General features: G+C 35.2%; 1 protein-coding gene across 4 annotated transcripts in view; it reads left to right on the forward strand.

Moving 5' to 3' along the window:
- Positions 1–14,965, forward strand: part of LOC124642599 (solute carrier family 41 member 1-like) — a 106,615-nt gene that overhangs the window by 64,691 nt on the left and 26,959 nt on the right. The window contains exon 1 of one of the 4 annotated variants that reach the window (XM_047181076.1): positions 12,135–12,751. The exons of the other annotated variants lie outside the window; for them this stretch is intronic. Within the exon in view, the coding sequence (XP_047037032.1) occupies positions 12,670–12,751 (82 nt within the window). The 5' untranslated portion in view covers positions 12,135–12,669. Of the gene's footprint in view, positions 1–12,134; positions 12,752–14,965 lie in introns of those variants that run through there. 4 annotated transcript variants of the gene reach the window in all.

Here is a 14,965-nt window from a genome sequence, read left to right on the forward strand (position 1 = left end):
CAACCCAGTTACCCGGGCAACCCAATACCTCTTGGTTGAACTGATGTCAGACTTACTGGCTTCTGACTACCCGCAACGTCTGCTAAGGATGTTCAATGACAGACATCTATTTGGCGCAACCTATTGTTATTTTTGTATTTTTTATTCTATGTGTGTCTTGTGTTGTGTCAATAAATATTTTTTCTTTCTAAACTGTCGGCTGATAGTTGTATAGACGGTTGTCAGACAGTTAATCTTGAAGGTAGTAAACAGTAGACAGATAAGCAGTTGCTCAATGTAAAACACTGATATGTGCATCCGGGTAGCCTCTAACGTAGTTGGGAAAAGGCTAGGCAGATGATTCACGATAATCGGTCAATGAATAGAATTTTATCACTTTAATGAATCATTAAGGAAAATGTGTTGTTTTGTTTATTAGGTTCTTAACAATATAATACTAGGAACTAAATAGTAAGTGGGGTTATCTATGTCTTGCAATAAGAGATCAAAATAGTTTCAAGAAGAAAATTGGATTAGAGATGGTGAAAGGATGATTACTGTCTTTTTGAAATCTGGATGCGATGAGCGTTTTCTTTGAAATATTTGTTAATTTGGGGAAAACGGCTTATATGCAGATTATAGCCATGATATTGTTTTTGAAAATACACTTTTACAGTTTAAAAGTACTTTATCTTTATCAAGCCCAGTGACAGGTTTTTTTAAAGATATTATTACGGATTTTACATACCACTTGAGAACACTTAAGCATTAAAGGTTTTTTCATAATTTTCCCAATGTCAATCAAATCAAGTGCATTATTAGGAAAATCAGCATCTTATCGAGGCACGTAAATTCTATTGATAGTTTATGCGATAAAACACTTGATTTAAATAACCGTAATAGTAGGTATACCCAAAATTGAACCATAGTGTATCTACCTAAAAGTGAATTTAGACTGAGTGTTAAAAGACAGAGAGATAGACTAATTCCCAAGAGAATATAGATTCTACCATATACCTATCTTTTTACTTTAGGTAATAGCTGAAATAATACATTGTAAGGCGTGAGGAAAAACCCTTTTGACTGCATAACCTAGTCTCAAATTCATAGTCTGCTAAATGTCTCATGTTGGTTATTTACTTAGCAAATATTTGATCATCATAACCACTATATTTGCTTTGAGAAGATTATACTGCTAGACGGGATGACATGATACCGTACTGTTCTACAGAAGAACTACTATGGTTGAAGAAAAAGATCTACTTTTACTTCAAACTTAACTAACTTTGCCATCAGCTAGGATTCTTTATTTCTTTTATTCTTTATTTATTTAAAAGTCGTGGTGGCCTAGTGGACAAAGAACCAACCTCTCGAGTATGAGGGCGCGGGTTCGATTCCAGGTCAGGCAAGTACCAATGTAACTTTTCTAAGTTTGTATGTACTTTCTAAGTATATCTTAGACACCAATGACTGTGTTTCGGATGGCACGTTAAACTGTAGGTCCCGCCTGTCATTAAACATCCTTGGCAGTCGTTACGGGTAGTCAGAAGCCAGAAAGTATTACACCAGTCTAACCAAGGGGTATCGGGTTGCCCGGGTAACTGGGTTGAGGAGGTCAGATAGGCAGTCGCTTCTTGTAAAGCACTGGTACTCAGCTGAATCCGGTTAGACTGGAAGCCGACCCCAACATAGTTTGGGAAATGGCTCGGAGGATGATGAGGATTCTTTATTTCCATTGTCGATTATTTTTTGTTTTAATAAGTTGAGACACATAAAGCAAACTTATGGTCATATAAGGGACACTTATCTTTTATAAGAGAATAACTATTATATATGTAGTTATTCTATTATGTAAGTTAATACAGTCCCTAGTTTTGCATTACATGTCATAATTGATTATATGTATATTCTGTCTTGATTCTGTCCCAGATCAAACTATGTAAGAAGCTTTTTTTTAACGACGTAAACTCTTACTGACTAAAAACTGTCGTGTTCCGTCGTAGGCCTTTTATGTACCAGGGCCGCGGTAACTCTTTCGAACAATCCCGCAGCCTAACTATGTAAGAAGCTAAGATATGTTTTTTTTTTTTTTTAATTTTCCCCTACACACCTAGCTTCAATACTTAGCAAAACAATGAATATTAAATCTCTTCTCAGTAATATTTTGGAGTGTAATGAATCATTTCTTCATATTATTACCTATCGTTGTTCTGTTATGACATATTGCACCAGGAATTCAAACTATAGTTGAATTTACTATTACCTCAGATTACTAATAATTACTACGGAATATTGCTTCAGTATTGCGTTAGATTTGAACGTGCTTCAAATAGTACAATATACAATCGTAATATTATGTAATGACAATCAAATGTAATAAACATTTTAAATGAAATAATGAAAAGTAGAATATTAGTTATATACATATTACTATTAAATGACTGTATTTCTTTTGTTATTGCTTGGTTCATTATGTAGATAACTAAGTCAACAGTTGGTTACTACTATTTACTTTGATAAGTTTATTAAAAAGTGTAAAATTAACAATAAAAGGCCTTTTCAGATCAAGTCACGCACTAAACCAGAGATCAATAAAGTGGTACGATTGACCTCCGGTAGTCATACGTATATTTTTTTAATGGTTAATGACAAAAAATGACAAAATCCCTGCACTGATCATGTATACCTTTCCGACAATGAAATAATTTTTCTAATCGGACCAGTTGTTCCTGAGATTAGCAGGTTCAAGCAAACAAACAAACTCTGCCTCTTTTAATAGGTATCACTATAGATATCAAATAAATGTAAATCGCATTGAAGTGGGAAAAATACTTCTGCGTATTATCTGTACAATGACATGAACGCTGAAGATAAGTAAAGTAGTACTTATTCTACAAACTACAATTCATTGACATTAATGTCAATGTTACTTGTAATAACTAAATTAATATATTGTTGTATTCTAGGGTTTTTCCTGAATAACTCACTTATGTAGTAGGTATACCTACTCGTAAATTATTTAAAATATTGTTTAAGAGATCACGTTGCTTTTTGTTTAAGTAGTTAATTATTAAAGAAACTCTTGTAGTAGGTACTCGCACATTGCAGACCAAAAAGTCGGCTAACAGTTGCCCGATGGTGATTTTTTTAAGGAATTCGTTTATTCATTCATTCATTACGTGGTACTTCCATTCATACTGATTTATGAGCCCAAACAAATTAGTAGTTAATTTACTGAAGAAGCGTTTCTTCAATAAATTAACTACTTTTTCCTTATAGAAATTATAAAAATGTGTATTTTATTTCTACAATAACAAAGGCGATCAACGTTTGGTAATAATCAGATAATGTTTAGTTTATCTGCAAACGGAACGTTATAGATTAACTGACGAGACGTATATTTTCACCAGTAACTTAAACGTCCGTTTCTAAAACAACTGAGTTTATTTTGAAAATTGTACGCGAAAATTGACAATTAACAGTTGTTTCAAGAAAACTGATGTTTAAGTTTCGGTGACAATTTGATAATTGTGTGTTGTTAATTGTAATCGTGTCATCAAAACTATTCAACTCTAAATCTATTGAATAATATATTACGCAAACCCCGCATCGTATGATTTAACCGAATGAATGATATTTTGTTAACAAAGAATTATATCTCTGCAGACTTGAAAACAAATAAAAATGAGACATGTCTAGGTGTAAAACGCAGTAAAGTTTTATAGCTAAACAGTAAAAAGCTAAACAAAGCAAACAATATTAAAGATACACTTAAATATAAAACAATAAAGTTTATGGTGTGTGGTGGTGATATTGTGAAAAGTTAATTTATTCAAGATTATTTTTTATGATTTTTCTTGTTAAGAATGCTTTATCAAATGGTTTAATTATGCCATCATCTGTTCATAATGGTTTTTGCTTCCGTTAAATCTTTCAGTAGGTATAAAGCTTCTTGCGAAATAACTAGTTCGGGTAAGTCATATACCACATATACTTACTATAAACTTGACTTTGACTTTGAAACTTTTGACTTTCACAGATATTTTGTTTATTTGTGAGAGCAAAGTGGGAGAAATAAATTCAAATTGTTTTATGAATGCAAACGAAGTGCTAACTATATCTTTCTTATATTTTTATAATAGCAGTTTCCTTCGCAGTTTCAAGAACATTGATATGGATCGTTTGAGGGAAGATGCGGGCAATATTGACTGGTCTGCTGTTTATGACTGCAATGATGTAGATACTATGGTCTCTGAGTTTAACAGGTTGATCTTATCTCTTTACGACAAGCATGCCCCACTCAAGAAGGTACGAGTTAGGCATCTGCCTGCGCCATGGTTATCAGACAGCATTAAGCAGGTGATGGCGAAAAGGGATAGGGCTAAAAGACGATACAGAAGTGATCCCAGTGAGGAGAACTGGACCTCATACAAGAAGCTACGGAATCGCTGCAGTCGTCTGTGCAGAGATGCTAAGAGACGCCACATTCATAACTCTATCAAAAACCTTAACAACGCGCAAGTATGGCAATTTCTTAAGTCCTTCGGTATTGGCAAGGCTGTCAATGACAGCACCACCGATATGGACCCTAACACAATTAATGCTCATTTTTCGATGTCACCAGTAACGCTGGCTGATGACGTAAAATCCTCTACTCTACATTATCTCTCCAATGCTCCTCGGCCAAATTGTACTGCGTTTTCATTCCATCCAGCTGCGGAAGGAGATATTAAACGTGCAATCTTATCCATTTCCACAAAGGCGGTAGGAGATCATGGTATTCATCTCCAAATGCTTCTCCTTATCCTTGATGAACTAATTCCTGTAGTTTTACATCTCATCAACTACTCCCTCTTTACCAACTCCTTTCCCTCAGCATGGAAAAGAGCCCATGTACTGCCTTTACCCAAAGTGTCTAATCCCTCCTCAGTCTCTCAGTTCCGTCCAATATCCATCCTCCCAATCCTATCAAAAGTCCTTGAGAGTGTTGTCAATAATCAGTTGTCTCGTCACCTCTCCTCAAACAGCCTGCTGAGTCCGTACCAATCTGGCTTCCGCCCTGGTCATAGCACAGTGTCGGCTCTGGTTAAAATAACCGACGACATTCGGCTAGCTATGGAGAACAGGCGGTTGACAGTGTTGGTGTTACTGGATTTCAGCAGTGCTTTCAATTCAGTTGATTTTGACATCCTCTTAGCCATCCTATCGTCACTTAATATATCTTCTTCTGCAGGTGCGTGGTTCAGTTCTTATCTTCGGGGTCGCTCGCAGTCGGTCCGTACTCATGAGGTTTCCTCTGAGTGGTGTGATCTGGCTGCGGGTGTACCCCAGGGTGGTGTTCTCTCTCCTTTACTTTTCTCCGTTTTTATTAACGTAATCACAAAGTCACTTGTTTCGCACTATCATCTTTATGCAGACGACTTACAGCTTTATCAGCATTGTCAACCAGAAGAGCTCTCTAGGGTTATTGGCGCCATCAATAATGATCTTGAAAGTATAAGTCAATGGGCTAAAAATTTTGGACTCCTAGTTAACCCGAACAAATCTCAAGCTCTCATTATTGGTGGCAGATATTTCATAAATAGGCTGCAAACTCCCCCCCCACTTCTGTATGACGATGTAGTAATAGCCTACTCATCGCACGTTAAAAATTTGGGTGTCTTTATGGACTGCAACTTATCTTGGGCTAAACACATTGCAGAAGTAAGCAGGAGGGTATATTGCTCGTTTCAATCACTCAAGCGTCTCCAGAAGTTCCTGCCTTTTCCAACAAAGATTACTCTCGCTCAGTCGCTCCTCCTTCCTCTGTTAGACTATGCTGATGTCTGTTTCCTTGATGCGACTGAGGAGCTACTTGATAAACTCGAACGTCTGCAGAATTTGTGCATCCGCTTCATTTTTGGCCTCCGAAAGTACGATCATGTGTCGGAATTTCGGAACCAGTTGAAGTGGCTGCCTATTCGGCGGCGTAGAGACGCTCACGTTCTTTCTTTTCTTTACTCTGTTCTTCACAATCCTGTCACTCCAAGTTACCTTCGTGAACGCTTTGAGTTCCTCGTTCCCAGAGGCAAACCTTGTCGCTCTTCCTTATCTCTTCTGCTTCGTGTCCCATCCCACACTTCAAGTCGCTATGATGGATCATTCACTGTTCGTGCTGTTAGGCTGTGGAATACCCTTCCGCATTCTATACGCGAGAGCTCATCATTGGATATGTTTAAGAGACGAGTTAAGGAACATTATTTATCATTATGACCTGTGTATATATTTGTATATATTATATTGTATATATTTTATATAATTATAAAAGGTATATATTTAATTTATTAAGATATTATACATATATATTATTGTTATTAGTATAACGTTGCACATTCGCCCTACCCCATCAAATCACTCTTTCACTCTAAGGTTGGCTGTAAGAGAACCCAACACTGGGTTAAGCTCGCCGTTGTACATAATGTCTCCGTTTTCAGTGTGTCAAATGTATTTATGTGTGCAATAAAGAATAATAATAATAATAGGTATAGTTTAAAATTTGTGCACTAGGTAACACCGATAGAATAGTCTTACTGTAGGTAATCTTACCTATCGTTCTAGATACCTATTTCCAATTCAGGATACTAGGATAAAGATTATATGAAGTACCTATCAAGCAAATATCTTTAGACTCGTCCTTTACATACACAAATATGGTCATCTGCTTTCGCGAAATAAAACATCTATAACCTAATACCATGGAAAGTAGTGAAAATTCTAAATTGTAATTGCCCTATAATTAATATACGTATCTTAACTGTGGTATTTCTATCCCTTTTAGTAGATATATCAATCATCTTTTCTTCAATTAAACTAAGCCATTAAAAACGTGGAAAAAGTATGACTAAGTGATTGTTTTCAATTTTCTAATCAAATACTGATATGTGCAATCAATTTGCGCAAGAGTGGATTCCAATCGGTTTCTCGCTTTGTTTTGTGGCTCAAGTGGTGATAATATCATCAGTAGCTATTTACCTGATAATACCAATTTTTTCACTCGGTTTTACCCGATTTAAATAGAAAAAATACATAGGTAATGAAAGCATTTTCTATGGAGACCCATTATGTGTTTCGAGGCAAGAAGATTCCTGCCGTATCTTCTCCTCTGAAAAATAAATTTTAAAAAACTTTATCGAAATCCGTTCATCCGTTTTAGAGTTCGGTGCCACAGACATACACAGACAGATAGACACTCGAACTTAAAGTGAGGGGTTATAGATCAGGATAATGAACATACAAACGAACAGAAGAACTTATGCATTGATAGTACATATTAACAAGGATAAAGTTAAGTGATCGAGATAATACGCAGTCATTACTCCGTCTTATCAAAAGTTTACTGTTTACTTGAAAATATTTCATATATGTACTTACAAGCTTATACGCAGAATCAAAAGGTAAAGAGGTTCTTGAAATCTATATAGATCTATCTATCTATACCGAAATATTATAAAAAGAAAAAATATATATTTTTGTTTGTTTGTAATGTATACCTGGACTCATCTCATCATCTCCCGAGCCTTTTCCCAACTATGTCGGGGTCGACTTCCAGTCTAACTGGATTCAGCTGAGTACCAGTGCTTTACAAGAAGCGACTGCCTATCTGACCCCCTCAACCCAGTTACCCGGGCAACCCGATACCCCTTGGTTAGATTGGCGTCAGACTTACTGTATAATGTATAACTGGACCGATGTCAAAAATTATTTGACCGTTGGAAAGCTAGATATAAAAATATAGCGTATCTATGCTACTCGGGACCATAGGCAATATTTTATCCAGGTACGGGTTGATACTTAGGTACAGTTGAACCATTGCAACGCAGGTGAAGCCGCTAAAAAACAGCTACATTACATGTATAGTATATTTTAAAACTGAAGACATTGTTTATCTAATCTCAGGAACTGCTGCGCTGATCCAATTTGAAAAATTCATCATTTATCGAGGAAGGCCATAGGCTACTCTTTATTCGATTGCACGAAGAAGGTGTCACCGCTGGCAGAAGCTAGTACCTATGTATATTAATATAATGGCCAGTGCAATAGTACTCGAAATTATCTCAAAATTATTAGCTGCATGTGTAAAGTACGATATGATAAGTTTTTCTTTCAATTCTCTTTAATATTCTTGAGATAACCTCCATAATTTAATGATTCATTAACACACGTAGATTGATCGTCATCCATTTATCGATTAATTATTGATACCTACTTATCATGCCAAATAATAAATTATATATTAATAAGTGCTTATTACCTACTTAGTCATACATAATAGAAGATAATAATTCCCAAAACTGATTCATACGCACTTGATCAAACAAAAATGTTAACACGTTTCTTATTAATTTGTTATTTACTTGAAAATTCAGTCACTTGTGCAAATTCTGTATTACTTATACGTAATTGTATAAAATGATTGTTTAGCTACAGATTTTTCAGAATTACTCAACAAGAACTACTAAGAAACTTAGCCGCTTGTATGTCGCTAATTTTAAAACAATAGAAACTCAATAGTGTCTCGCGTACCTATATCTGCGCTCCGACATACAATGGGATAGCGAAAAATTTATACCCAATATTATTTAATTGATTTTAAAAAACCAAATACCAAATAATAATATGATAGAACTTCATAATGCCTGTTTTAATGTAATCTTTGAATACATAGCCAATTAAGCAGGTTTTTTTTCTCAAAGTCTTGCCTATACAAAGAAGATTCGAAAATGAGACAAGAAAATGATTTAAATACATTCTGTATTATTCTTGCTCCGCATACTTAAGTAGGTAATTACTACTACTAATGTAGTTACTTACTCTCTGAAAGAAAGCTTAAACTACCATAAAGAATTTCCGTCGAAGAAAATATCAAGCAAGAAAATTCTCTAGTGTCTTGTTACCTCTCAGTTTTACCGCGTTTTTAGTGTTTCTAGACGAGACTTGTGAAGTTAGGGGTAAATGGAACTGGGTTACTAGGCTATACCACTCTCGTTACCCCTGATTTTAAAGTCTTTAAGACTAAAACGCAAAGTTTTACACATGTTTCTTAATTCAATTTTTTTGGAAAAATTATGACAATGGCAGCCCGTGAATTGAGTACCTAATGTAAGTTCTTAAAACGGAAATATTTTTCGGAAAAAAGGAAATGAATTAGGAAATCAATGATAAGAAATCTAAGAATTTCAACTAATGCGCAAACGAATAAATGATTCACACACATTTACCTACGGGTACCTACTCATCCATTTATTTTTAGTGGGAAATCATCACACGACCGATGCTTCGTGCAGCCTGAGGGAGGGTCAGAATTCTTACTGACTAAAACCCATCATGTTCCTTCTGAAGCCCTTTATGTACCAGGGCCGCGGTAACTCTTTCGAACAATCCCGACAGGCTTTCGCCCCAACGGGAAATGGACTTTGTACACAAAAGGCATATCTTCCTACCTACAATGCCAGTATCAGTAGGTAAGTAGATAATTACTTACCTAATAGGTGAATGACATGGAAAATTAAACTAACAATCATGATGCAGTGTTCAAAGTCGAATTTATTAGATAGTAAAGTTATTGTATTATGTACCTACATACATATATCCCAGGGTTTTTATTCGTCTTACGTACCTTCCTAGGTAATAGTTTCAAAATATCATAAGGTCCATTAAATAGGCCACCGACATCGACAGCATAAAGGTTTCTTAAAAAAATATTATGAATTTTCATGTTCATCGGGCTATGAGAGTGAAGGAATAGTGAGTGCACCTGTGTCTGCGCAAATGCTTATGCACTATAATATGTCCTGCGCAGTTGGCTAATCTCCTTACATGAGAACAGCCGCCGTAACCGATAAGTAATCGGCTAGAAGGACATCATCATCATCATTGTGAATTTTCACGTTCAATTTTCAAAGTAGGTAATCATTGTTTTTGCGAAAAACGGAAGTTTCTAGGTCGGTGAACTTGGGCCTAAGTTTAGCTTGTTTTTTTTAACCACCCCTCTCCACGCATTGTTTGTCAATCACCTGTCTATAGATGTAAAAACCGGCCAAGTGCGATTCGGAATCGCGCACGAGGGGTTCCGTACCATTACTTAGAAAATGAGCAAAAAAAAACACATTTGTTGTATGTGTGCCCCCCAAAATATTTATTTTATTCTAGTTTTCAGTATTTGTGACTATAGCGGCAACAGAAATACATCATCTGTGAAAATTTCAATTCTAACTATCACAGTTCATGAGATACAGCCTGGTGACAGACGGTCGGACGGACGGACAGAGGAGCGAAAACATTAGGGTCCCGTTTTACCCTTTGGGTACGGAACCCTAAACAGTGTGTTCTATAAACTCGATAAAATTCTCACACAGACTTGACATACAGATGAAAAACTAGGAAATGTGAGAAGGTTAGGTATAAAAAGTGTCGCTTTTCCTCAAGCATTAACATTAAAATTATGCGTTGTAATTACAACTTTGTCAGTCATTGATCTACGTAAAAGTATTGAAGGTGAATGACAAGGTGTTGCCATTGACAATTATTATAAAAATAATTAGGTATGATATTGACGAATTTGTTATTACGTTTAGATAGGTATAGTTATCTGCACGAATTTTGAGCTCTGACCTTCAACTGCGCAGAAATAATTTATTGGGTCGCTTTTGTGGCATGAAGTGAGGCGCGGGGCGGGCTAAAGCGGTGATTGGCCCGCAGTGCATCGCGTCATAGCCGTCACTCTGGATTGGTTCTTTGCTAATAAATCACTTCTGCGCAGATGTAGGTCAGAGCTCAAGATTCGTGCCGATAATACTAGTTAGACGAAAATAAATATATAATTACTTCGTAGTGTTCATTGATTTGTTTGGCAAAATTGAAAGGTCATTGCTCTCATATAACGTTAAAAAAACATTCAACTAAACGGTATCTTGGTCCTTTATTAAGTCAAAATCTTGTACCTATATTGAATTTAATTATTTACTGAAACTTGGCGATAATATAGGTCTATAGGTAATGCTTATATACGCGGGTTGATTTCAGCATTCTAAATCCTTGCATTTTTTATTACAGCGCCACCTAGCGGTATATGGTGATAACAATTGATACATTAGTTATTTACATAACCTTTTATACAGATTAGCGTTTTCTAATTAAGTAACTACCTACTATTATTTCACGGTTTTCCCTTACTAAAGTTAGTTCAAAAACTGCTTATTGAAAAGCCAGTAATTAACAGCATAATTTATTACAATGTTGACGATAACCTTACGCAAATAACTTTCGCAGATAGTAAGCGAAATACATTTTACCGTGTTGTCGTAAAATAGACATTGTTATTGATTTTTCATATCTCACAGCCAAACATAAATTAATTATTTTCTATGCTGTTTTTTTTTTATTTACAGTCGCTCGTTTCACTACTTATCTACATCTAAAATAAGTGTGTTGTATTACCGAGGGAAATGTCTATGTATTTAAAGTACCTATTATAGTTTTTATCTATAACAATAAAATATATAGAAAATGATGCACCCAGTGCATAACTTTGACTGTTCAGGATTATGCATGAAAAAAATAGATAACATAAAAATAATACTTTCTCAAATAAAAATAGACAGCTATAACGTAGATAGAATTAAATATTTCCATAATTTCACACGGCAATAACACTAGATACATTAGGTACCTGTGATAAATAACCCATTTAAAATTATTTTAAATTTCACTCTCCATCTAGATACCTATCAAATACGATGATTTTTTTGTCGGCGGGTAGGTACGCTTAGAAATCTGCTTACCTTGAGCAACATACTTTTGACCAAAATGAAATAGCTTACGACCTTCATGCCAGACAATTACCAAAGAGAATTAAACTCAGACCTCTTTGCATTAGAACTATTTTATTATTTTGCATTACAATGAAGCAATAATGCAAATAAATTATAATTTATCAGCGAGATAGTAATGTTGTTAAACTCGTAAATAAAACATTATCACTACCGGGCAGTAAACACTGTTTACCCTCATTATGAAGCAAATATCATTTATGTTAGTTATGTATGATAGTACCTACTGAGCGATTGTGCACCAACTTGAGCAGTACCTTTCAAAATGTGAACAGAGTCAGCGGTTTTAACTATATAGCATTACGTGCATAAAAATAATAACTTTTGTTTTTATTTACATTCTAAGAACATATCGTTAAAAATGTAACAACGACTCTTTGGTGTGAACGCATACTTTTTATCTTCATGTTCCTTTTTTGAATGTGTTCGAATTTTAATTTGAAATACAAATAAAAATGTGACTTTTTGGTTTGTTGTGATTTAGAAGTTTGTTTTGAGCGGGAAACCAGTGCGAAGTGAAAATGTTGTAATTTATCAGTAGAATTAAATAATCTCATGATTTATATCGTCGCGATAGTTGAGTAAACACCCAAATTACGTTTGTGTAAAGAGATTTTTTCATGATATCGTTGTAAATAGAAGTTTTTCGATAAGGAAACAGTTGTTCCGCAATTAAATTGTGATCTTGATAGTTTGTTAGTCTCCGTGCAGCTATCGAATAAAGTGTTACATTTTCAAACAAGCTGAAATAAAGTTCTTTGTAACAAATAGACGTAAAATAAGTAGTTTTTCGTAGCTTTTTTGTCAATATTTTGCCGCGAAAATGTCCGTTTTAAACATGGGTGCTCGCCTTGAGTTGATCTTAAGCAAAATCTTTAGAAGAATGGATGGCTACACAATAATAGGTAAGCTTCTATTTCTTACGGATTTATGTTCATTTCCTTACCAATGACGTCAATATCGAAGGATTATCAGATAATTTAGTGCCTTTTGTTGTTATTTTTTTCATTATCATGATAATTAATTATGTTTTAATTGGTCTAGTTTATGGTGTGTAAATCGCAGTAGAAATGAGGCTTAGTGAAAGACTAGCTTCCCAACAGTGAAAGAATTGTTAAGTATCAAAATACGACCACGAGAAAGGGATGGTTTCCTAGTTTTGTATCGCTTTTCGCCTTCTATCGCACTGAAATCTGCATAATTTTAAAATCTTTGTCCCACTCAGCCTTTTGATATAGTTAATTACTTAGATGTTTTATCTCACGAAAGCAGGTGACCCATTCATGTTTCTGTAAATTACCGTATGCACACTGTCTTTGTATGCTTTAGAGCGCTCAGTACCTAGTGGTCAAGTCGCCAAATCATACAAAAGCAAAGTGCATGCACATTTACGCACACATCTAACCCTCATCCGCATTCGTGTGATAAAATATCAATGGCTAGGTACGTAACTCACGTGATTGGCTATCAACTTGTCCAGTACTGACCTCATAATAGGAAACGGCCACTCACTGCCCTTATCTCTTCGTACATAGAAAAAAAACAGGACAGGGCAGGATATTCTGCAATGGACGATAATTTATTGCAGAATACTTACTTACCTATAAAATACTTAAAATTGAATATGGTTCATCTACATATATGCCTAGCTGTTTCCTAACTAGGTTGGGTTCGGTTTCAATCTGACTTCCTCAACCCAATTAAAACTTCCTTACCAGGGCAACACGATACCTCTTGCTCGGACTGGTTGACAGACTTTCTGGCTTCTGACTACCCGTGACGACTGCCAAATGTCCAGTGACAGTCAAAGCCCACTAATTTGATATGCCTTACGAAACACGGAGAAACTCGTCATGACAAGATGGTAACCCTATGAGTAGCCATATGAACGATTGACAAAATCGTGCTGCTATTACTTTGCCACTACGAGCTCGTTACTCGATATAAGTAATTAAATGTAACTAAAACTAAGTAGGTATTACGTGGCTACAATATATTTACATAACTCTTTGTTACCTTTGCTACGTCACTTATGACGATTTTGTAATCGCCTTTATCTAATTAAGTAACTCCACGAGTCGTACATAGATTCTTACAATTTATCTGTTGATTTGCGTAAGTACTCGTTTTCAAAATTTAATGCGCAATTGTACTTTTGACTTGTTGTCAATACGTAAGTATAGGTAATTATCGTCTAGTCAATATCATACTGTTTTCCCGTGATGTAAAACCGCGTCCCGTGGGAACTACTGCTCGTATCGGCATAAAATATAGCCAAGTGTAGCTTCCCTACTCCCAACAGTGAAAGAATTTTTCAAATTGGTTCTGAAGTTTCGGAGCCTTCAGAATACAAACAAAGTAACAAAAATGTTTCTTCTTTATTACTTAGATTACTTGTAGATACTTAACATTATAATCATCTCGACCTTTGGACGTCTGGACGTCCACTGATGAAAATAGGCCTCCTTGATTTCCAAAAGACCCGTTAGAAGCAGCCTACGTACAGCATCTAGCAACAACCTTTTCCTGCTCGGCCAAACACCTCATTAGATGCCGTCCTTATACTGCGCTTGCCATACCGAATTATTTTCACAGTTCATTAAGTGCCAAAAAGCCTCTAATCAACTGTAAAAATAAAGCACATATTATTCGATATGCAGACAAATTAGCATTGTAAATATTTTTTTCTCTTTCAATTTATGCGTCTTATACATCTCAGTTTTTGCATTGTTTTGTAAAATACAGTCTAATTTTTTGCGAGAAAATGAGAACATATTGTTTCGGCGGCCATTCTTGTATGTAATTGTGCTGAGAATTTCCTTTTTGGTATTCACAATGTTACAAAGAGAACAGACATCATCACATACAATTTACTAAATTCTTCAAGTAATATTGTTGGCTGTATGACAATAATACCTATATTAAATACAAAGTGTAGATTCAAGAAAAAAATCAAGACAAGTCAAAGATGATGAGGCAAAACCATTTTGCTGTTCTGCAACAATATAACTTCTGTATTAAAAAGACAAATTATATGAATAATCAAAAAAAACATACATTATGTTTACCTACACTTAAGTATGTCAACATACAACTTGATAGTTTTTGAACACGCGATC

This window comes from Helicoverpa zea, chromosome 25 (assembly GCF_022581195.2).
Source record: "Helicoverpa zea isolate HzStark_Cry1AcR chromosome 25, ilHelZeax1.1, whole genome shotgun sequence".
Lineage (NCBI taxonomy): Eukaryota > Metazoa > Arthropoda > Insecta > Lepidoptera > Noctuidae > Helicoverpa > Helicoverpa zea.